The following is a 25944-nucleotide window of genomic DNA, read 5'->3' as shown; positions in this document are numbered from 1 at the left end:
ATTCTAAAATTTGAGGCTTGTAATAGTTGGAAACATTGATATGTATCATAAAATGTGATTAAAAAGTAATTGAAACTTATTTTTGGAATGTAATTAAGTAATGAATAGATTACGAAATGGACAGTGTGAGGGACGCCATGTCATGTGTAAATATTCAATCATTAGGCCTTGATTTTATTTGATGTCACCGTCAGCTGCTTCAGTCACGAGAGTTAGGGTTAGGGCTAAGTCCCTGGTTACGGTTAGGGTTGGAATTAGCGTTAGCTCTGTTTACATCTCGTGACCTTTGGCCAAACCCCTAGAAACGTCAACGTTGATTGATTGATCAATGTCTGATGTCATAGGGTCAAAAGCCACTCGTATGACCCTTGACGCGACATCCCAGTACAACTGGTCAGATCATCATGTAGTGTAGGCCATCAAAAGTATAAAAAAAAAAAACGAAACGAAATAAAGATCTGTATTGTAATCAGATTGGTATGATGTGGTATGATGACTGCAACGGCTCGGGACAGACGCGCTTTATGCTACTCTTGAATTGCTGAAGTATACAAGGAACAAGAAGATGCCTCGGTGGAAAACACCGAGGTACATGTTCGGCCAACCCAACAGAAATAAGTTACACAATAGGGGAATAATATCTAAACGCAATTATGGCGTCACTTATGACAGATAGTTGATTCGTTAACATCTGGTCCGCCATTGCCAGTGATGTTATGTAATGTCAATTGACTTGTACAGAAAGCCAATCTGGCATTATGTAATAACCCGCTGGGTAATCGTTTAGGCATCCTGTCGCCAAACACTCAACACTTGTCCAACACCTTAAAAGACGAGAACTGAATTAGATTCATGAGTCCAGGAAAAAATGCGGCCAAGCTTGGACAGGGCTCTCTCAACACAGAGATAGAGAAATGGGGTTTAGTTTTATTTCATTAATTCGCTTGCGCATAGGAGTCTTTAACAGTTGGAGGAAACCGGAGGACCGGAGAAAACCCACGAGGTTGGACAGGCGACCCTACTCCTTGTTCCGTCCAATTTTTTCACAGTAAACGTCAATAATTAAATAATTCATCCAATTCAATAAGGGTACTAATATCAATATATATATAATTTTATTTTCATTTTCAGCCGATTGATTTTAATTCACTTTAATTCACGAGACGTGGAAGGAAACTGAAAGATGTGTTCCTTGAACTAATGTTTCTTCATAGACCAAATCTTCACAGTATTGTAGTGTAGATCCACGAGTTCATATATTTCTTCAAGAACACTTGATAACACTTGATAATTTTTCTTTGAAGTTCACAACATCTAAAATATTTTGTAGTGTAGACTCAATCTTCACTTTATTGTAGTTTGCAAAGGTTTCAAAATCCCCCAGATGAAGATCACTGACCTTTAACTATGAGCTGATACATTTCTTTGTGTTTTAAGAAAACCAGCTACCACGCGTCTGAATTTTCTTGGAAGTTCGCAAGGTTAAAATATTTTGTAGTACTTTTGTATTGAGATAACAGGGCTGTCGCAATTATTGGATGTACTTAAATTCACTGGATATCATTAATTCAACAAATCATATCATAGTCTAATCTTGATAACGTCTCTCTTTACATGATAAGACAGGTGTCTTAAATAAACACTAACATATTGTTTGTAGTACTTTTGTATTAGTATAACGTTGACATCCCAATAGATTGAACTTAAATTCACTGGATATCATTAATTCAACAAATTAATTAATTCAACGTCTCTGTACATGATAATATAGGTGTCCGGAACGAGTTAATTATCACTAACATGTGGATCATGCCACATAACTATATTCATCGTTAGAATCGGCAGTTCGTTCTAAATATCCTTTCTCTATCAACGTTTCTATACATTTTTTAATCATACTAATATTTGGAACAAATCGAGAAACCAACTGCTTTATCACCTGAAAAAATAAAGAAGAGGAGATTGGAATATTATATGTCCACTTATTTTTCTTACCAACATTTGTTATACCTGTTCACCTGGTGCTTTACAATCAGGGGTAGATCCAGGGGGCTTGCCAGGTTCCTGTTAAGGGAATCTGACAGTTGACAATGCATGATGCCATCATAGTCTCCAAATTACATAGGCATCATACACACAGAGCTTTTTAAAGAGAGAAAACCACCCCGTTTGACGTCAATATTTAGTATGAATTAATACGATCACATTGTGATCCAATTTCATTGATGCAAAACATTCATTGTGATATCACATATATCTATATCATTATCTCGCACTTTGAATGCCCATCCCATTCCACCATCCGATGATAAATTTATGATAAAGCACACCACCGTGACACTTTTCATACAATGGTACAAATATCAAAATATCCAAATCAAAAAATTAACAATACAATACTTTAAAAGTAACAAAACAAACATTCAAAAATAAACTACACCAAACAGATAAAGATAGGTTGCCAGGCAACAAAACATATGCCCACAGCAGCTAAGTCATCTGAGCAGTCAACAAAAGTTGTTGGGATGCAGATTTTGCCAGTAATGAAACATTTATAATACACTAAAATCTGATTAAGAGTAACAACTCATTACATAATTATCAGAAAATGATTAGAATTTTGTTTGGCTTCTAGTTCTGCCCCATGCTAACTTTTAGTATACCAAACATTTAATATCATGGATTTAGCTGTTCAAGTTATCAAAAAAGATTTAAAATCAATATACTTGTTCGTCTCAAGAACTTAAACTCTGTGTATCAATCTAAAGTCAATCAGATATTAACTTTAGCCTCTGGAGCGTCCACAAGATTTTTCAAAGTGATCACAGGCCATAAGTCTGGCAGTAATTATCGGAAATTGCTAAAAATCCATAGGCTTCTTCGTCTCATGACCTTAAACACTGTATAAATTTAAAGTCAATTTGATATTAACTTTAGCCTCCGGACAGACAGACGGGGCAGACAACAATATATGACCACATTTCAATGTGGGTGTATAAAAATAGAGAGAGAGAGAGAAACAGGGTTTAACGTCCACTCGACACAAAGTAGGTCATTTTGGGACTAACACATGGTTCAATTTTATTTCGAGACTAACACATAGTTCAATTTTAATTCAATAATACAAATGCATTTAGGGGTCTTTAGCAGTGGGAGCAACCTGGAGGACACAGAGAAAACCCACGAGGTTGGACAGACGACCGTACTCCTTGTCATGTAAAACCCACTAATCGAAACCACGCCAGTTGACTCAATGACAGACCTTATGATACAGTGCTAACCATTCGGCCATACAATCCCCCTATGTTTAAGTGTAAAGTAGTACCCTGTTTATTAACAGAGTATGTTTAAGTGTAAAGTACCTCGTTTATTAACAGAGTATGTTTAAGTGTAAAGTACCTCGTTTATTAACAGAGTATGTTTAAGTGTAAAGTACCTCGTTTATTAACAGAGTATGTTTAAGTGTAAAGTACCTTGTTTATTAACAGAGTATGTTTAAGTGTACAGTACCTCATTTATTAACAGAGTATGTTTAAGAACTTTTCTAGCTTTCATTATTCTAACAATAGCAGCCTGTATATACATCTTTCTATCTTCATCTACTGTTTGGTGGGTCATTTCTACTTCCTGTATTAATACATAATTACAATATATTACAGCATGGTGGGTCAATTACAATATATTATAGAATGGTCATCTCTACTTCCTGTAGAAATACACAATTACAATATGTCATAGCTTGGCAAGTCAATTACAATATATTTTAGCATGGTCAATTACAATATACAATAAAATGGTGAGTCAATTACAATATGTTATAGAAATGGAGACATAAGTACTTACAAGTGGAGAATCTTTCTGGGCCATTGTTGAAATTTTAAACTTTGTTCTTTTATTGTTATAGTTTATGTTCAAACTAAATATAGTCTCTGCTGTCATTGGTGTCTGGAAAACAAAATATAGTCCAATTTACAAAATCAGCTTTCAATCTTTACGACACAAGGTTCATAGTGGTTGACGGGATCAAATGAAATGAAATGGTGTTTAACGTCCTACCGTTCTGCTCCGACTGGGCTAATGAAGACTGGCATATGCCATACACTTATGTCGAATTCCAACTCCCAATGCTTCTTTTCCATGCTCTCCAAGGTGTACACGGGACCTCAATTTTTTCGACCATCCAAATGACTATATCTTGACACTTGCCAGGTTCTTCATCCTGCACCACTGACAAGAGGGAATCCATATCAGAAAATCCAGATTAGCGAGCCAACATCTTCCTCACTAACCAACATGACTCAGGTTGATTTAGTCAAATAAAGTTTTAACACTCTACTTGTCTGTAGCAAGAGTACTAAATTTAGAAGCTTTTTCATTACACTCGACTGACAAGGGAAAGCTATGTCATTTCGAGACTAACATGTAGATCAATTTATTTTATTTCAATAATTCACTTGTGCGTAGGGGTCTTTAGCAGTGGGAGGAAACCGGAGGACCCGGAGAAAACCCACGAGATTGGACAGGTGACCCTACTCCTTGTCACATATAACAAATGAACTAATAAAATGAAATTCAGTTTTACATCCTACTTTTCTTCACCGAATGAGATAATGAAGAAGAGCACACTGGGGAAGGAAACCGGAGGACAAGGAGAAACCTGACAAGGTTGGACAGGTGACCCCTACTCCTTGTCACGTACAACCAGGGAATTGAAACCACACCAGTTGACTCAATGACAGACCTTATGATCTAATGCACATACGTTATACCATTCGGGAACCCAACCCTCCCTGATAAGAGAAAACCAAACAGGAAATTCAATGAACTTTCTAGATTGTTGCCTCATTAAAAGTTTTAAATAACGGAAATGAGGTCCAATTTCCTATTGACATAATGCGGGGAATCAAAACCACGCCAACTGGCTCAATGATAGACCTTATGATCCAGTACGCAAGCGTTAAACCATTCGGTCAACCAACCCCACAGTTTTAAAAGAGATAGAGGGTTTAACGTCCACTCGACACAGACTAGGTCATTTTGGGACTAACATATGATTTTAATTTTTTTATTTCAATATTTCGCTTGCGCGTAGGAGTCTTTAGCAATGGGAGGAAGCCGGAGGACCCGGAAAAAACCCACGAGATTGGACAGGCCACCCTACTCCTTGTCACGTACAACCAGGGAATCGAAACCACACAGGCCTTATGATACAGCGCGCACATGCTAATCATTTGGCCATCCACCCCCACCCCCCATTTTAAAGACACCACCAGTTTTAAAAGAATTACATATATTTACCTGTGCCGATAAGATTTTAATATCCAACAAAGACTGTAAATATTTCGTCAGTTCTTTCTCCGGTAACCTAGTGAATTGTTGTATTTCCTTAAAACTGAGTTTATCCACGTCGTTAAACATCAGTAAGATGGCCATATTAAACGTTCCCATCGTCACAAAATATGTCTTCTTGGCATAGTTTAATTTCAAATCAGCTGTTGAAAGAATAAAAAAAAACATGAAAGAAAAAGTCACAGATTTATAATAGGAGGGAGAGAGAAACAGGTTTTAACATCAACTCAACACAGACTAGGTCATTTCGGTACTAACATGGTTTAATTTTACTTCAATAATGCGCTTGCACATAGGGGTCTTTAGCAGTGGGAGGAAATCGAAGGCCCCGCAGAAAACCCATGAGGTTGGACAGGCAACCCTACTCCTTGTCATGTACAACCGGGGAATCGAAACCACACCAGTTGACTCAATGACAGACCTTATGATATAGCGCGCACATGCTAACCATTCGGCCATCCAACCCCCCTGATTTATAATAACAATAATATATATCCATTTGTAACATTTCAAAATGTGTCAATTCTTCCTGAACTAATAAATGAAGCAGGGTTCACACTGGAATTCCAATTTTTTTCTCATCAAAATAGATAATATTTTTATGTAAAAAAAAACGTTCATATATTTTTTCTGCCAAGTAGAATATTTTATCTGCCAAAAATGTGTGATAAAAAAAAAAGACGTGATAATTTTATTTCTCAGGTAGGCTTAGTATAAAACAATTAAGGGTACATTCAATATGCAACAACTTTCATAATTAGGCCAGTTTTGAGATGAATTTACTATAATCAGATTTCATTTTTGGTGACTTTAGTCTGTTAGAACATCGTATTGAACAATATATTTTCAGTATTTACACGTCAAACCTCATCCAAGGATTGACAATTATCCAGATTTCTTTAAATTACATTTTGCGTGAATGAATAGCCCTTTTTCTCAATCCAGAATCGTCGCTATATTCGACTCGTTCGTTGTTCTTACCTTTCCGACCCAGGGTGATAATATAATTTGAAATAATAATATCCAATTAGGTATGCTTGTATATTTTTGCTGCATGAAGCCACAGTAAACGGAAATCAACAATTAAATATTTTTTTCTCTGCGATAAGAATTGTCTGCCATTTTGTTTATTTCCATTTATTTTTTGGGTAAATTCCGACTTGGCGACAGACAGCGCGAGTCCCGAATAGGTGAATATAATAATAAATCTGCATTGACAAGAAGTTTGTAGGTTCTTGCAAATGCTGGCACGTTTTTAAGATTTAAATTTAGCACTGAACACATGTCAAGAGACCTTTAGAGCCATTTTTTTTATAAAATAAATCTTAAAAATAACTTTACCTGTACAGAAATTGTGCATCCAAGTTAATTTTCTTCCACTAAATTTATCATTATAAAATCCTTCAAACTGAAATTACATAATATATAACATTCAATTGAACTCATACAACATTTAGAGAGAGAAATGGGGTTCATTTCAGGACTAACATATGGATTAATTTTATTTCCATCATTCGCTTGTGCGTCGGGGTCTTTAGCAGTATGAGGAAACCGGAGAACCCGGAGAAACCCACAAGGTTGGAAAGGCGACCCTACTCCTTGTCACGTAGAACCAGGGAATCAAAACCATGCCAGCTGACTAAATGACAGACTTCATGATAAAGTCCGCGAGTGCTAACCATTCAGCCATCCAACTCCTCATACAACACTGAACGTGTGTCAGGCTTAAATATACATTATGGGAGATTAGATAAAGAGTTGGCAGTTCTTGGTATAATAGTTATAAAATAGATAATGTAAAGGGAATGTGCTGAAAATTTCTGTCAAATTACTTCACTCAAGAGTTGAAAAAACCTCATTTTAAAAGCACTGCAGCCTTGAATGTAACGATAATAAAAAAAAGTCTTGATTATCCATTTTTGCAGTTAACCATAAATGGGCGTTGAACAGCAGATCGGATTCAAATGTAATGAAAATTGGACACATAAGATGGTTTGAGAGTTGATTATGGTTTTGTCAAGTTAATAAAAGTCTAATTAATAGTTTATCTAACATTTCAGGTCTAAAGAAAGACCTGCAATAAGCAGATTTACCTCCTGTATAATGTATGTTTAATAATATTCTAACAATTGATAATGTCACTTCACATATTTCACTTTGATAATTCACTTAATATTTCACTTAACATTTCACTTTGATATAATTCACTTAACATTTCACTTGGACAATTCACTAAACATTTCACTTGGACAATAAATATAACATTTCACTATGATAATTAATAACATTTCACTTGGACATTATTACCATAGTAATATGTTTGATATGTAAATATGGTAAGTGTGGCCTCTTACCTTTTTCACACTTTTTTCTAATTCTTGTGGCACGTTAAATGTTGGTAAATTACTCTGTGGTATCGGCCAAGCACCGGCCTGAAATATTAACAGTGCATCCTTTACAGTCACAGTATCAACTTAATATCTCCATGGATACATATGAAATTCAGGTGGGGAGAAAGAGAGAGAGAGAGAGAGAGAGAGAGAGAGAGAGGGTTTAATGTCCACCTGACAGGTCATTTCGGGACTAACATATCATCGGTGAAGTGTCAAAAGGGTGTATCTAAGAATTTCTAAAGATTAAGAAATAGAACCTTTTGCATATTAATTGGGAGATTTTAAAAATGCAAAAAAGTGTATTTGACTAATTTCCCAAGATACACCCTTTTGACACTTCACCGATGATATGGTTTAATTTTAGTTCAATATTTAGCTTGCACATTGGGGTATTTAGCAGTGGGAGGAAACCAGAGGACACCTAGAAAACCCACGAGGCTGGACAGGCGACCCTATTCCTTGTCACATACAACCGGGGAATTGAAACCACGTCAGTTAACTTAATAACAGACCTTATGTTACAGCGCGCATATACTAACCATTCAATCATCCAACACCCCGGGTAAGAATTTTGCCAGGACCTACCCTTCACTGAATTTCATTTGCCAAGGGTTCTTTACAGTCACAGTATCACCTTAATATCGCAACATAATTTTCATTTCCATGGTTACGTCTGCAAGACCAACAGCATTTCCATGCCACTTGACTCAATGACAGATCTTGTGATCAAAAGCGCAAAAGTGTGTGTGGGTGGGGGGGTAAGGAAGTAAGGAAGGAGGGATGGGGAGAAATGGAGGAAGGAATGTAAGAATGAATGATAGTGGAAGGAAGGAATGAATGGGGGAATGAATGAATGAGGAAGGAACAGACCAATGGAAATGGAATGAGAGATCAATCCACCGCCGCTACAAAATAGAACTGACCTGTAAAACCATGATGTTAAAACTGACGCCCAGATTATACTCATGTCTCTTGGCGAGGTCATGAAAAATAGAAGTTAATTCGTAACTGATGGTGATGTCATTAAACATTCTATGTAGTTTGTTGGTAAATTCGTAACCACATGCTTGCTGAAACACAAAAACAAAATAATTCTAGATTGCAGAAACCACAAACCATAATGATTTATTTATGCCCGCTATAGTTAAAAGAGAGAGAGAGATAGGTGGGGTTTAACGTCCACTCCACACAAACTAGGTAATTTCGGGACTAACATATTTCAATTGTATTTCAATAATTCGCTTGAGTTTAGGGGTTTTAGCAAACCTGAGGACATGGAGAAAACACACGAGGTTGGACAGACGAACCAACTCCTTGTCACATACAACGGGGGAATCAAAACCACGCCAGTTGACTCAACGGCAAAAAGAGATCAACCATTTTTTTCAACACAATTTTATGATGAATATGGAATACTAAAAAATTAACGAAATACAATTGCATGATATAGAACTAGGTCCTGTCAATGTTTCTGCCAATCGCAATAACACACAAGGGTAATGACATAGGAAACTTGTTACAGCTTTGGTGATTGGTCAATATATTATATGCCTTGACAATAAAAATTCTTGTTTATATTATAATTTCATTCAAATTATTTTATTCTGAATAGATGTTATCACCGTTTGAATTTTTGACAAGACGTGGCATAGATTTTTTATTATCGTAACAAGGGTACCTATTATTCAAGACTTAGCTCACTTTGCCATTTTTAAATTTATCATTACATTGGCCATCTGATGTTCTAGAGAGTTGATTATTGGTTTTTCATGTTAAAGATACATTATGGGAGATAAGATAACGAGATGGCAGTTCTCGCTATAATAGTTAAAAACTAGATAGTGTAAAGGTAATTTGCTGAAAATTTTGGCATAGTCTCGGTCATCATTACTAAAATCATTAATATAAACAGCAAGTCTCTATTATCCGCTTTTCTTGATTTAATTGTCAACGGCCGTTAGCGGCATATAGGAATCTAATCCAGCCAACATCGAAGGCTAGCCTTGACATCGAGAGTTTATTATGGTCTGGATAAGTTAATTAATGTCTAATTGATAATTTAGATAACATTTCAGGCCTAAAGAAAGACTTGTAACAAGCAGATTTTGCTCTTGCATAATGTATGTTTAATAAATGGGTAAACAGTAATTTATATAATGAAGCCTAAAGAAAGGGGAGAAAGAAATGGGGTTTAACGTCCACTCGACACAAACTGGGTCATTTCAGGACTGACATATGGTTTAATTTTATTTCATTAATTCGCTTGCGCGTAGGGGTCTTTAGCAGTGGGAGGAAACCGGAGGATCCGGAGAAAACCCACAAGGTTGGACAGGCGACCCTACTCCTTGTCACATACAACCGGGGAATCGAAACCCCACCAGTTGACTCAAAGACAGACCTTATGATACAGCGCAGCGCGCACGTGCTAACCATTCGGCAATCCAACCCCCCACTAGTGAAAGTAAATAGTTATAAAACCAACATTAATTATCTAATCTAGACGGACCATTTAAACTACGGGACAGTAGGAAACTAATAATTTTTGATGATTCTAAACGAATTGAAACAATTCGCCAACAATGGATTGAAACTAATCATTCTATACAACTGAACTACGCGATACTGGAGTTGTAGTGTAATCAGTCTGGCCCTGAGTTCACAAAACATTCTCAGACTTCAGTTAAGAATTTATTCAAAATTGTTCACCTTATTTTAATCTAAATATAGCCCTTTATAAAACTTTTGTTATTTTAATGTATCAAATACATCAATAAGAAACTATGTGCAAAGTTTTGTGTTCTGGGTCAAAGATATGTTTCATAAACAGTGATTAAAAGTTGAGTAAATTCTTAACGTAAGTCTGAGAATGCTTGGTGAACTTGGGGCCAGTTGTTACGTTTCATTAATATGTGACTGGATATAAAAACAAATAACTGACCTTTAACCTGTTGATCAGAGACTCCTCGGCATCCATTGACGTTGATTGTGAATAAATTAATCTTTTCGCTAACATCCGGGAATAGAACTAGGAAAGAAATATATATATTTCCAATTATTTTGATAACTTCACAATTAATTTATAAATACTATGCAAATCATTGAAATAAAGAGAGAAATTGGGTTTAACCTCCACTCGACCGAAACTAGGTCATTTCGGGACTAACATATGGTTCAATTTTATTTCAATAATACGCTTGTGCGTAGGGGTCTTCAGCAGTGGGAAGAAACCGGAGGACCTGGAGAAAACCCACGAGGTTGGACAGGCGACCCTACTCCTTGTCACATACAACCGGAGAATTGACGATCTTTCTCAGCCAATACTTGGGTCCAACTTGGGGACTTCCAGGTCAGTCAACCAGCATCTTACTCCCTGAACCACTGCGACTCCTCTTGTTATCGGGATATTCTTTACACGTTGTAAAATCATTACATATTCATGTTTCATCTCTTCAGATAGTTGAGATATTTTTCTTTATATTTCTCCCATTTATTTGATTAATGGGAGAACTAAATTCGAGAATTACCTTCATGGAAATACATTCATAAAGCCGGTTTTCCATGTACGCGTTTTCCTGGGGTTTCCGAGCCCATTTTTGCCGGTTACATAGAAAATGCACACGGAAAAAACACAAAAAATAAGCACCCTGAAAACGTTCCTTACTCTAAACAACTTACCCGTTGAAAAACATCTTTATCATCGAGGTATTTAAATATGGTAATAGAAGCTGCCAACTTGTCATCTAATTCTGTTTCGGAAATTCCCTTTGAACTCTTTTTTAATAAACTATCACAGTATTTAGAAAGCTGAAGATAGAAAATATTTTAACCATGCATAGACACATTAACCCTTGGCTCTTATTTCAGCCTTATACTGAATTCCAACTGTAAAGGATTGTTTTAACGTTCATGCCAATGTGTACATGTGATCTTGATTTCTCATCCCATGCTATGTGCTATGGGGGACATTTTGCCCGGACAGCGGCCCTTTATTAACTTCCAACAGCCAACGGTTCTGTTATGCTTTTGTCTAATCTGTACAAATAAAGGACCTTGGTTTTACATACGTGCTGAACGACTATACTACACGTATGTTCTTTGCCAAGCCCTCCATCCCGTATCAGTGACCGTTGCAGAAATAAAAAACATCTGAAATACCACCTTCAGAAAAATATAGAAAGGCTAACATATCACGGTTTTGATTTTTCTGGACGATATTTAGCAGAAATATTGAAAAATGTAAATATTTTTCTCTTATTTACCATATATTATTGCTAAATCATGAATAATTAATGTTATAAACTCATGATTGTTAATCCCACGAAGTTATCAGACGTTATCAGACCTTGTTTACATCACATGACTGCTGAATATATCGCGAAATTTGTTTCCAGGGATACCACCCAGCTCTATGTATTTATCAATCAAAATGTCAGGCATGTACAGTCCAGTGACCCATCAGTCATGAAATTATGTCTTTTTGAGAACTACAACTGCAAGCCAAAGGTGACCAGCCAGCTAGAGCTCAAAGCGCGACACTTTAGACCACTAGGCCATCCCAACCACCCTGTATCACTCTATTAGAAATATACATAAAAACATAGAGGAGAGACAAAAACAAGTGTCCACTCCTAACAATACTTACCATTTCTGGTGATTTACAATTTGATTTGGGGTTAGATTTATGGTTAATAGCAACAGCACACGCCTGGTGAAGAAAAAACACAACAGAATAATAATAATACACATGGTCTTGATTCTGACAGTGAGCTATAAATACAGTCAGTTATAACCCACAAACAACTGACATTTTGGTTATAAAATAAAATTAAGTTTAATATCCTACTGGGCTAATGAAGACGGGCATATGCTGTACCGTGTGCTATCCGGGAAATTTGACCGAACAGCAGTACTACGGCCTACTCTTATATTGAATTCCGACTATGCGTTGTCCCTTGCCTGGCACTCTGTCCTGCAACATTGACAAGGGCAAACCACACATGAAAATCCCAAAGAATTTTTACCACGAACACTGATATTGGACACTTGCAAAATGTCCTTCACGTTTTTCTCACTGAGCAAGTGTGGCTACTAATTAAAAGGTTATCTTTATTGTCTATATGGAAAAAATAATTTTTATACTGTGTATGTATAAAAAGAGATAAAAGAGAGAGAAATGGGGTTTATTGTTCACTCGACACAAACCAGGTCATTTCGGGACTAACATATGGTTCAATTTTATTTTAATAATTCACTTGTGTGTGGGTTATTTAGAAGAGGGGGGAAACGGGAGGACCCAGAGAAAACCCACAAGGTTGGCCAGGCGACCCTACTCCTTGTCACTTACAACAGGGAATTCGAAACCACGCCAGTTGACTCAATGACAGGCATTAAAATACAGTGCACACGTGCTAACCATTTGGCCATCCAACACCCCCCCCCACCACTGTTAAAAAATTAAAAATTAATCATTATACACCAATAATCTATTGGGTTGTGGGTTGTTTATTTTTGAACAGTGACAGGTAAATTAAACGCCAATACATTACACAGTCACCTTTAAACTGGACACTAGTAACAATTACATGACTTTGGGTGATTTTAGAAGATTTTTACTAATTTTCATACAAAGGTTTGATATTGAATGTGAAAGATAATAATACTAAATACGCAAGATTAAGTGATACACCTGGATTATGGTGCTAAGGACCCGAGATTGACATTGAGAAAGTGCTTACCTTATCGAGAGCGCCAACAAATTGTTGATCACCACTAAAGACGTTTTTTATTAATTCTGTATATTTATCATGTATATCTAACATCGACTCCACAAACCGCGTCGGCATCTAATCAAATAAAATACATTCATTTACCATGATGATGATGACGTTCAGGCCTGTATATTAACTAACAAATCTTGTATCACTCTAGCTATTAGAGGTATACATAAAAACATAGGAGAAACAAAAATCAGAGCAAATTATTCTGAACCTCATCCTGAGAGAGAGAGAGGTTTCAACGTCACTCGACACAAACTAGGTCATTTCGCACTAACACCTGTGCGTAGGAGTCTTTAGCAGTGTGAGGAAACCAGAGGACCCAGTGAAAACCCATGAGGTTGGATAGGCTACCCTACTACTTGTCACATACAAGCCCAGACTCAATGTCTGACCTTATGATGCAATGTGCACACATTAACCATTCGGCCATCATCTCTAGGCTTGGTGACATAAACAGAATGTTTGCTATCATATAGGTAGCAGATATTTTTATACATTATGTGTGATCTGAACTTTTTTTTATCTGAATAGGGATTGGGGAAAAGGCCACTGAAATTGACAAAACCTTTATCAATAACCGTTTTTTTGGTCGAGGGGTTAATTTTCATCAAGAATTTCAACATCGAACACGTCTATATGGCTATAGTGATTATATACTTACATTATCTGCCTTTAATGTTTTAACGACCTCTAGACTGATTTGTTTGATATATTCCTCCACTTCCTGTACCAGAATTCCTAGCCCAGACTGTATCGGTCGTAATAATTTATACATATTACCTAAATCTGTTAAATACAGAACAATAAATAATAAATTTTCAGCACAAAAACTCCACAAAAATTATGCTAATAGTGCACAACAAAATTCACCTTAGCCCATTTCACAACATTTCATGATGTGGAAATAAAAATAGGTCATGCAGCCCTTTTTTAAGTGAAAACAAGAATATATTTTTTATAGTGCATTAATACAAATAATATTTCACCTGTTCTCCTCTCTGATTGGACCATTTCACGGCATTCTCCGTGTAAAAATTGAAGATGGTCCGCCACACATCTCATTTGACATTCATTAGTAACTTTAGCGTACGAAGTGGGATGTAAAAATTTTCTACTTCTAAAATCTTCATTATCTAGTCTTTGAATGACCTACAAAATTTTCAAATATGTAGCAATTTTATTTAAATCATAGATAAAACTGAAAAAACAAACTGAAATAAGTTGGGGGGTTTTAAAATCATAGGGGAAATGGACGAACAATTTCTTAACATTTGTATGGATGAATTAAAGCGGGGTGGGGGGGGAGAGAGCGGGAGAGAAAGTAACACAGACAGAGATGGGATTTATAAACCCACTCTGCACGAACTAGGTCATTTCGGGACTAACATATAATTCAATTATATTTCCAAAATCCATTTGCACGTAGAGGTCTTTGGCTGTGGGAGGAAACCAGACCACCTGGCCACCTGGAAGAAGCCACAAGGTTAGATAAGCAGGGTATTGAAAACCATGCCACTTACTCAATGACAGAACTAGACTGATCGGCCACAAACCCCCTCCCCCAAAGTAGAGCATTAATTTTCAATAATCTATCCGTAAAATATTACCTTCTCCATATATTCGGAACAATTACAGGTATCTTTTAATTGACGAGCTTCCTGTCGATAATATTCACCTGTTTCATGTAAAAACGGAATTTCAAATAACTGTTCATATAACTGAAAATAAAATAAAAACATTTTAATAATTTGAATGACTGTCTTTCGCTTAGATTTCATCAACATGGTCTTAGCATTTAGAGAGAAAGAATGATATATTGGGTTTAAAGAACAATATTGGTGTCAGTCATTATTACATATGTGATAGAACTGGTTAAACACATTCCAAATATAATTTATCACAGAGATCATTGCTACAATAGATGACTAATCAATGTTTCAACAACCGGAAGTGACGAACGCAAAAGGAAAACACGAGTTATCCCTCTATATAACTGACTGAAGTGATGGGTTGATAACAGATACAGGGGCGAATTTCTGCTCACTAATAATTCCTTCGAAGACCAAAAGTTGTTGTGTGAGACTACATTTTCATTTTTCCAGGATTTTCAAGGAGTTTCAAGGAGTGTGCAAACCTTGGTAAGGGTCTTTTAACACTAGGAGGAACCTGAGGATCCAGGAAGTTAGGCAGTCAACCCTTCTACTAGTCATGAACAAGCCTCGGTTCAAAAACCATGTCATTCAAAATGGAATGAAATGAAATGGGGTTTAACGTCCTACTGTTCTGCTCCTAACCTGGGCTAATGAAGACCGGCATACGCCATACAGTGTGCTATGAGGGAAATTTTGCCGGGGCAGCGGCACTACGGCCTACTCTTATATCGAATTCCAACTGCCAAGGGATCTTTTACGTGCACGCCAATGTGTACACGGGACCTCAGTTTTTCGTCTCATCCGAATGACTAGACAGTTGTCCTTGTCAGGCCCTCAATCCTGCATCACTGACAAGGGGAAACCACGCCGGAAAATCTGAATGAACTTTCTCGGCCAATGCAGGGATTGTACACATGACCTCCAGGCTAGCACCATGTCATTCAACTGAATGACACACACAAGCACCTGTTACACTACTCAGCACCAGTCTCCTACCCACTTCACTGGAGAAAACCCACGTAGGTAGGTAGGCAGGCCAGTTTGTGTCAAGTGGACATTAAACCCATTTCATCGATATAAATAATTTTACTAGTCACCTGCATTGCATGTTTATTTTTATATTCTTCAACATTAACAAATGAATTAATAACCCCATGAATAACAGTATGGCTCACAGATGTACCAGTTCTATCTCTGGAAAACAACAATGACAAATGTGTTAATAACAAATGAATTAATAACACTGTTAATAACAATAACAACTGTGTTATTAATAATAACAAATGTGTTAATAACAAATGATTTAATAATAACAAATGAATAAATAACCATAAAAATTGAATTTAAAAAAAAAAAACACAATGACAAATGTGTTAATAGCAACAACACATGAATTAATAACAATAACAAATGAATAAATAACAATAACAATTGAATTTTAAAAAAACAAAAAAAACAAAAAAAAAACAATGACAAATGTGTTAATAACAATAACACATGAATTAATAACAATAACACATGAATTAATAACAATAACACATGAATTAATAACAAATGAATTAATAATAACAAATGAACTAATAAAATGAAATTCAGTTTTATATCCTACTTTTCTTCACCAGATAGAGAGAGAGAGAGAAATGGGGTTTAACGTCCACTCGACACAAACTAGGTCATTTCGGGACTAACACATGGTTTAATTTTATTTTAACGATTCGCTTGCGCGTAGGGGTCTTTAGCAGTGGGAGGAAACCGGAGGACCCGGAGAAAACCCACGAGGTTGGATCTTCACCAGATGAGATAATGAAGAAGAGCACACTGCCATGCAGTGTGTTGGGGTGTAACATCCACTCGACACAAACTAGGTCATTCTGGGACTAACATATGGTTCAATTTTATTTCGATTGGTTGCTTGAGTGTTGGGGTCTTTAAATTATCTGGGGGAGGAAATCGGAGGACAAGGAGAAACCTGATCAGGTTAGATAGGTGACCCCTACTCCTTGTCACGTGCAAGTGGGGAATCGAAACCACACCACTTGACTCAATGACAGACCTTATGATCTAACGCGCACACTTTAAACCATTCGGCCACACAACCACACAAGGCCTGATAAGAAAGGAATGAGCCTACCTTTTTATATCTTGTAATAAAAGAGTTAATAATTGTGATTTAAGAGGTTCTATCATCAATCTTTTCCATATGTCTAGCGCCAACTGAAAAAATACAAGATAGATTGCCAGACAACGAAACATACCCACACAGCAAGTAAATCACCAATAGATCACCCCTCTCCTATCAATAGATCACCCCTCTCCTATCAATAGATCACCCCTCTCCTATCAATAGATCACCCCTCTCCTATCAATAGATCCCCCCTCTCCTATCAATAGATCACCCCTCTCCTATCAATAGATCCCCCCCTCTCCTATCAATAGATCACCCCTCTCCTATCAATAGATCCCCCCTCTCCTATCAATAGATCATCCCTCTCCTATCAATAGATCCCCCCTCTCCTATCAATAGATCACCCCTCTCCTATCAATAGATCACCCCTCTCCTATCAATAGATCCCCCCTCTCCTATCAATAGATCACCCCTCTCCTATCAATAGATCCCCCCTCTCCTATCAATAGATCATCCCTCTCCTATCAATAGATCCCCCCTCTCCTATCAATAGATCACCCCTCTCCTATCAATAGATCACCCCTCTCCTATCAATAGATCCCCCCTCTCCTATCAATAGATCCCCCCTCTCCTATCAATAGATCACCCCTCTCCTATCAATAGATCACCCCTCTCCTATCAATAGATCACCCCTCTTCTATCAATAGATCATCCCTCTCCTATCAATAGATCAATAGATCACCCCTTCTCTCCTACAATAAATCACCCCTCCCCTATCAATAGATCAATAATTATAGATCACCCCCTCTCCTATCAATAAATCAATAATTATAGATTACCTCCCCTATCTCTAACATCTGGTCAACAACATCAATAGCAAATCCACCATAGTTTAAATCAGCTTCACTGTATTTCTGTTTTTTTATAAACGTTGTATTTAAATAACTACAAACATATAAATACAAATATTCAAAAACAATATAAAAATACAGTACAAATACTCAAAAAAATGCATAACATTTTAGCCAACTAAGCACTTGATATGCATCATGGTTCCAAGACATCAGATACAAGGAACTGAACAGAGCTTGAAATCGCAAAAGTTTGTAGTGAGTCGAGTTCAATTTTTTGTATGTGTGTTAAACTAGCCATAACACACAATTAGTGGCTATATAAAAAATATTCTGGTTTTCAGTTATTACCATTTAACTTCAAAAGGGACACAAATAAAAACCACTGTATGGATTATCTGCTGTAATAAGGGGGAGGTAACTCTATTTAATGTTTTACCTGTACACAGGTACACAACATTGTAAAATGTTACGGACACTGATTAATGGTACTAGACTATCTTCAATTTGAGCCCAAATTAGATGATTTTGGGTGATTTTAGACATTTCATAACAAATTTTCGAGGCTAGATTTGATATTGAATGAATGTTAAAGAAATGAGAGCTAAATACCCAAGATTAAATGCTAGCCAGGTTACAGTGTTAATTAGTATGATATTTACTCACCCATACAGTTGATTCAAATAACCTGAACCACGACTATATTCTTCCCAATGTTTATGATAAATCGTCAACAAGCTTTCATCACCGTTACTTAACACCTCCTAGCATACATGAAACAAATCATATAAAGATGTTTATGATAAACGTCAACAAGTTTTCATCACAGTTACTTAACACCTCCTAGCATACATGAAATAAATCATATAAAGATTAAACCCTTGTAAGTCAGGTGTAATTAATTACTCAATACCCCGCAGGAAACCTAATCTAGATTGGGATGATGCTGTACCGCTGCTAAGGGTTGATACATAAGGCTAAGACCACGATTTTTTATAATTCCATGTGTGCAGAAAAATCACTGAAAAGTTCTGGGAATCCCACGTTCATGACTAGAGCCTGTTTACTAACAATTTTAATTAAGAGAGAGAGAGAGAGAGAGTGAGAGAGAGAGAGAGAGTGAGGGAGTGATTGAGTGAGAGAGTGAGAGAGAGAGAGAGAGAGAGTGAGAGAAGGGAGAGAGAGAGGGAGAGAGTGAGAGAGAGTTTAATGTCCACTCGTCCATCTCGACACATACTAGGTCATTTCAGAACTAACATATGGTTCTATTTTAGGGGTCTTTAGCAGTGGGAGGAAACCAGAGGACCAGGAGAAAACCCACGAGATTGGACAGCCGACCCTATTCATTGTCACATACAAATAGGGAATCAAAACCAAGCCAGTTGACTCAATGACAGACCTTATGATACAACACACATTTACTAACCATCCACCCCACCTTTTAGCTAATGAAAATGAATGAATGAATTCACCACATTATGTATAAATGTATCAATGGGGTGTGACAGGAATTGGTCAAGTTTAGGGGCACTGTTTACAATGCCTTCCTCTAAATGTTAATAGGATTATGAGATTCTAATTTTTTAACATTTCTAATTGAAGAAATTGAAAATTTGTAAAATAAACGAACATATTCAACACCATAACCTCTCCTCTAAAATCAAAGCCTGTGCTCCTCTAAAATCTATCCCTGGTGTGGTCCGAATGAAACCGCTAGGTTAATATTAACCTGGCTGTGGTCTGATCCCATGAGAGAAGTTACTCCCCTTTGACCATAACTAATGAAAATGAATGAATGAATTCACCACATTATGCATAAAAAGGATGGGGTTCAAATGAATTCACCAAGTTATGATTAAAATGGGTGTGGTCTGACCCCATGAGACAAGTTATCCCCCTTGGACCATGCCTTACCTTGTTTAACTGAGTAACATGATCTTCCAGGAAATTTTTTGTTTCTTGATAAAGTCTATCACCAAGTGGTTCGGGACAACTTACACATAATTTATATACATCTGTACATTGTGATTAAGGATATAATAGAGAGATAGAAACAATCTGATTTCCATTTGTATACTGTAACTTGACTATTCCTTTGTATTCTTTTGTTTATTTGTATATACATGTATGTTTATTATAATCATATCTACATTGTAAAGCGCCACAGAGCAGTCAGACTGACTAAATGTTCAGCGCTATAGAAAACGATTATTGTTATTAAAACACAAATCCTATTTGGTTTCGTTTTTTTAGTTTAAAATTTCATTTTACTTGTCTTCACAACACTAGGATCTTGAAGAGTTGTTATATAACAGGAGTTCTAGTTGATGTGAGGAATTAGTCAATGAAATGGTCTGTTACGGCAAGTTCTTGGCCTGCTCTGCACGGAACTGTGGGTATCCCACTAGAAACGTCAATGCTGATTGATTAATCAATATCTAGCATCATAGGGTCAAAAGCCGCTCGTATGACCCCCGACACGACCTCCCACTATAACTTGTCAGATCTTCATGTAGTAGAGGCCATTGAAATTATAAAAAAAAACGAAACGAAATATAGATCTGTATCTTAATCAGATCGATATAGAAATGGCGTTTAACGTTCACTCTACACAAACCCTAGAGGTTTTACAAGCGATCCTAATCCTACTCACATACAAGATGGGAATCGAAGGCACGCCACTTGACTTAATCACAGATCTTATGATCTACAGCACATGCCTTAAGGCCGAATTATACTTCCGTCAAAACATTGCAGCCAATCATCCAATCAGCAACAAGAGGTCTGCTGTTGCGATCATGTGATCCATCTAACAACATGAATGCCCACGACAAGACCAGCTTGGCTCAGCCTTGCTTACTACAATCGCCAGCTTTTGAATTTTTTTGCTTAGCCTAGCTTTGCTCAGTGTCGCAGGTAAAGCTTGGTTTCGAGGCTTCTCGAGGTGGCATATAAATCAGCCTTTAGCCCATTTGGCTACTTAACCTTCCTTAATTCAGTATATGTATATATATAGAGAGAAATCTGGTTTAACGTCCACTCAACACAAACTAGGTCATTTTGGGACTAACATATGGTTTAATTTTATTTTAATAATTTGCTTGCGCGTAGGGGTCTATAGCAGTGGGAGGAAACCGGAGCACCCAGAGAAAACCTACGAGGTTGAACAGTATATGTATAGGTTGAGCAGGTGACCCTAATCCTTGTCATGTACAAGCTGGGAATGAAGACCACACCACGCCACACCTCCACCACTTTATTCAGTCTGTGACAGGTGCCTTATGTTGTTGTTGTTTGTAGTGTTTAACACCCGCATCCACCAAGGGTGATATCTCAGACAAGTTGTCTTATTTTTATTATCTTAGCCCACGCGCAGGGGTCTGGATTACCTGGAGAAACACCCATGAAGTTAAACAAAGTGAAATAAGGGCCATAACTCTAGATGTAATTAACAGAAATTGCTGAAATTCAACAGGATTCTTCCTTTTTACTAATCTAAATGAAGCATATATCGGCAGATAATGTTTGATGTTAGAGCTTCACAAGCTGCAACAAAGTGAAACAAGTGTCATAACTCTTGATGTAATTAACAGTTATTATTGAAACTAAATAGGCTTCTTCATCTCAGCAATGTAAATGACTTTCAGATTGAATGACGAACAGATGGGTGTATAAAAAAGGATATGTAAATCTGTCGTTCCAGACCCTTCTCTCCACGCTACCACAAGTTATCACACCTTTTACTGTGACTAATAATACGTCCCAAACCGGACCAAAATCAATCTTCTTCGGGCGTAACGACATCTCAATTATCTACATCTACTGAAATATACACAATTACAAATAAAATTAAATTATTCTTGATAATATCAATTTAGGCTACAAACCTACAGCAAGCCTCGACATTTATGGCACCCGTCACATACATTGTCAGACACAAATTATTAGAGAGTTGTCATGTCAGAGAGAGAGAGAGTTGAACGTCCACTCGACACAAACTAGGTCATATCAGGTCTATATATGGTTCAATTTTATTTCAATAATTCACTTGCACGTAGGGGTCTTCAGCAGTGGGAGGAAACTGGAGGACCCAGAGAAAACCTATGAAGTTGGACAGACGACCCTACTCTTTGATATGTACATGTACAACCGGGGAATTGAAACCACACCAGTTGACTCAATGACAGACCTTATGATGCAACACACACTCGCGCTAACCATTCGGCCATCCACCCCCCCTAGACATTGTCACTTGTCAGACTATCAGACAACATATAATAATAATAATAATAATAATGTGTTGTATAATAGTCTGTATCTGACGAGGTCTGTGACAGGTGCCTTAACTTTGTACATCTTATCAAGTGGTTCACATAATACCTAGCTTATTTTGTTATTAATTTCGATTGGCTATTGACCTAGCTGGGGATCTCTCAGATTCCTTGATAGAAAATATCCCTGCAAATACCAAGTCTCGCACTTTCCAGCTAACATGTATACCTGTGATAATCCACTTGTCAAATTCAAATTTTGTTGAATGTCGCCATGTTTAATTTGAGTGTTTTGTGTCACAACCTCTGATTGGACAACGCTATTGTCCCCTGCCTCAATCCCAAGATAACCAGATGAAACATTAATTAACTGCATATTTGTCAAATTAGTCAAGTGGCGAAGTGGGCAAGACTTTGGCTCGCTAGCTTAGGGATTGGGTGTTCGATCCCTACATTGGGATTATCCGACGTGGTTTCCCCTTGTCAGTGGTGCAGGGCCGAGGGCCTGACAAGGATGAAAACCGAGATCCCCTGTATACATTAGTGTGCACGTAAAAGATCCCTTGGCAGTTGGAATTTGATATGAGTAGGCCATAGTGCCTCTTATTGAACAAAATTTCTCTAATAGCACACTGTATGGCGTATGGCCGTCTTCATTAGCCCAGTCGGAGCAGAACAGTAGGACATTTAACCTCATTTCATTTCAGATTAGTCAAGGTTTTGACAGTATACTGAAATCATACACCACGTTTCATCACTCTCTCTCAATAAGAATCAAAGATAGATCTAAAATCATCAACCAATCAGAAATAATTGGGTTTTAACATCCACTAAACTTAAACTCATATAAAATGGAGTTAAAGTATTACTTTTCTGCCCCCACCAGTCTAACGAGGAAAATATTGCCTGAAAGAGGCACTGCCTAAACTTATTTCAAATTCCAACTTTCAGGGGTTATTCTAAGTACAAGCCAACGTGTACACTGGACCTCAATTTTCTGTCCCATCTGAAGGACTAGACACTGTTCCTTGGTCTCTGTCATGTACCACTGACAAGGGAAGCTTTCTCAGTAAACACCTAGATAGAACTTGGTTAGTTATACTAGAGCCAGCACCCTATTCACTGATCCATCATGAATCCCATTGCAATTGTTTCTACATGTATGTGTTGTGATTTTACCGCTGAACTACGTTTCCAGTGTATCAACCAATGAGGACCCATCTGTATAATCAGGGTTATCAAGACTAACCAAAACATGTTCCCGTATCACTACGCTGGATGAGGTATAAAACCAGCTACCGATTGCTATTCGGTCTACAGTATATTTTCTACAAGCTTATAATTACAAGGTAGGCCTATAGTTAATTAGTTATTGCTGATGCCATACGTGCCAAGTGGGACTTGGTGTACACTCGATCACAGATATAGCTTTGTGAATAATGAATAACATTGAATCCATATCCATCCTTCAACAGCTACAGTGGGAGTCATTAGAAACACGCTGAGTCAGGTCTAGACTAGCCATGTTCTACAAGATCACACATGAGCTGATAGACATCCCACCGCTAGACTACTTAACACCAGGCGATGGCAGAACTAGAGGAACCAACAAGTACCGTCAACCACCAACTCATAGAGACGTGTACAAGTACTCTTTCTTTCCAAGGACCACCACAGATTGGAACAGAATGCCAAACGAAATAACACAAGCCACCAACATCAACCCCCAATGTGTGAAGTGAACTGCCCCGTTTTTAAACCGTTTTTAACTGTACATACAAGCCAGATGGTTTTTAGTTGTCTTTCGGGATGCACCAGTGCATATTTACACTCTACTAGAGTCAGGCACTATAGAGGAAGAAGAAGATCTACTCTATCTATAAGCGAAATGGAAATAACAACAAATTGCCAAACACTTTTTCGACCTGTCTGCCCAACTATAACCACCTACATACATACAGTCCTTCTAATCATGTATATATATATATAGGGAATTCTGTATTATCTGATGCAAACATGCATGTCCATGACATGACTTCGACATGACTAAAATTCCTAATATCGAGCAAAGAATTTTTCTTTACCCGAAGACTTAACATGCAGTTATCCGATCTATTAGTAAGTGGAGCGTCTGTAGTTGGTTCATATGTTATACCTTTTCACTATATTTCTAATATTTTTGCCGGTTAACAAGATATGCTAATGTTTTTAACTTCAGGAAGTTAGAACAGTCATGTTGTCAGCCATTCTGATTTTTCGTCTTCCAGGTTGTATCTAATTTACGACGTGGACTTCATTCGAGTTTCTGGCAATATGGCAACAGTTTCCACATTAACGTTAACGTAAATTATCGTCTATTTGTCCGACTCTTAAATCTTTCCAAAATTTTCGTTGCGTTGAACGCTTTCTACCTCACGTGGAGCTACGTACATTCGGCAGCGTCTGACTCTTTCTCAATTGCATTGTATATAATCATGTACGAGTGGATAAAAAAAACTTTATCTCCAGACCCTGTTACCTCCCTGTAGAGATGGTGCTATATATAGTTCTTTCTCAATCGCATTGTATAATCATGTACGAGTAGATAAAAAAAAACTCATCTCTCGACCCTGTAGAGATGTTGTTATATATAGTTCTTTCTGGTAGATATTATTATATATAGATCTTTCTGGTAGAAATGTTGTTATTTATAGATCTTTCTGGTAGAGATGTTGTTATATATAGATCTTTCTGGTAGAGATGTTGTTATATATAGATCTTTCTGGTAGAGATGATGCTATATATAGATCTGTCTGGTAGAGATGTTGTTATATATAGATCTTTCTGGTAGATGTTGCTATATATAGATCTTTCTGGTAGAGATGATGCTATATATAGATCTGCTGATGTCAATCACATCGGAAATCAACAATCCAAACTGTCGACTTTTCTTCAAAACAACGATTGGTTATCGTTATTTATTACATTTCTGCAAGTTACTGCAACACCCAATGACAATTAAAAATATATAACCTGCCTCGCACAGGTACAAATCATCTCTTTTAAATCGAAGAGTTGAAAGCTTTTCCTACGCCCGACATTTGATCTGACGTCTTAACATCAGGAAGGTGGGGCTAAGTATATGCCGTGTACAACAACCAATCAAAATGCGCGATAAAGAGAAATGGAAAATCGCAAGTAGAGAACCTATAGAGGTCGAGTATGAGTAATACACCGTAATTATGAATGGCGGTTCCAAGACGGTAAAAAAGGGCTGCTAGGTGTGGCTATTTTCGGATATTAATAAATTACTATTCGTGAAGTAAAGCATAGTTGGCCTTCGATATTCATATATATCCTGTAATATATTCAGATCCTGTAACTTCAGGCCTTCCACAACCTGCCCTGGGAGCGGGGGCTAGCACCAGGGCATTGGGGCAAGCATATTTTTTTGCATCAATCGGGATAATAAAGAAGAACTTAAACCATATACAGTGTGTTATTAGTGAAATTTTGCCCGGACAGTGTCGTTTTAGACTATTTTCAT

The 25944-nt window shown here is 37.1% G+C and overlaps 1 protein-coding gene across 3 annotated transcripts; it reads right to left on the bottom strand.

Annotated features, from left to right (window-relative positions):
* Window positions 1-1098: 1098 nt before the first annotated feature.
* LOC126807826 (cullin-2) lies at window positions 1099-24679 on the bottom strand. Of its 3 annotated transcripts, none has more exons than XM_050532669.2 (21): window positions 24574-24679; window positions 21836-21966; window positions 20062-20167; window positions 18814-18911; window positions 18136-18241; window positions 17303-17385; window positions 16269-16365; window positions 15127-15237; window positions 14506-14668; window positions 14181-14305; window positions 13478-13585; window positions 12385-12447; window positions 11418-11546; window positions 10681-10767; window positions 8666-8812; window positions 7704-7781; window positions 6691-6757; window positions 5299-5492; window positions 3844-3945; window positions 3511-3627; window positions 1099-1939 (listed from the first exon to the last, which is right to left on the bottom strand). In XM_050532669.2, the coding sequence occupies exons 2-21, from the start codon at window positions 21949-21951 to the stop codon at window positions 1808-1810; spliced, it is 2229 nt and encodes a 742-aa protein (XP_050388626.1). In that variant the 5' UTR covers window positions 21952-21966; window positions 24574-24679; the 3' UTR covers window positions 1099-1807. The 3 variants fall into 3 exon arrangements, with proteins under 3 accessions (XP_050388626.1, XP_050388625.1, XP_050388623.1); XM_050532668.2 differs by having other exon boundaries at window positions 21836-21969; window positions 24574-24677; XM_050532666.2 differs by having other exon boundaries at window positions 21836-21969; window positions 24503-24671.
* Between the last annotated feature and the right edge of the window lie 1265 nt (window positions 24680-25944).

The sequence above is a fragment of the Patella vulgata genome, chromosome 9 (assembly GCF_932274485.2).
Source record: "Patella vulgata chromosome 9, xgPatVulg1.2, whole genome shotgun sequence".
Taxonomy (NCBI): Eukaryota; Metazoa; Mollusca; class Gastropoda; family Patellidae; genus Patella; species Patella vulgata.
This window is presented reverse-complemented; position numbering and strand designations above follow the sequence as displayed.

What these genes read in the sequence shown, in the direction of transcription:
- LOC126807826 (XM_050532669.2), bottom strand. Translation starts at nt 21,951, where the DNA reads ATGTCGTTACGCCCGAAGAAGATTGATTTTGGTCCGGTTTGGGACGTA. An exon ending in TTAACATCATGGTTTTACAG is followed by an intron (nt 7,782 to 8,665) that starts GTCAGTTCTATT and finishes TTAATATTTCAG; the next exon opens with GCCGGTGCTTGGCCGATACC. An exon ending in TTAAAATCTTATCGGCACAG is followed by an intron (nt 3,946 to 5,298) that starts GTAAATATATGT and finishes TTTGTTTTCCAG; the next exon opens with ACACCAATGACAGCAGAGAC.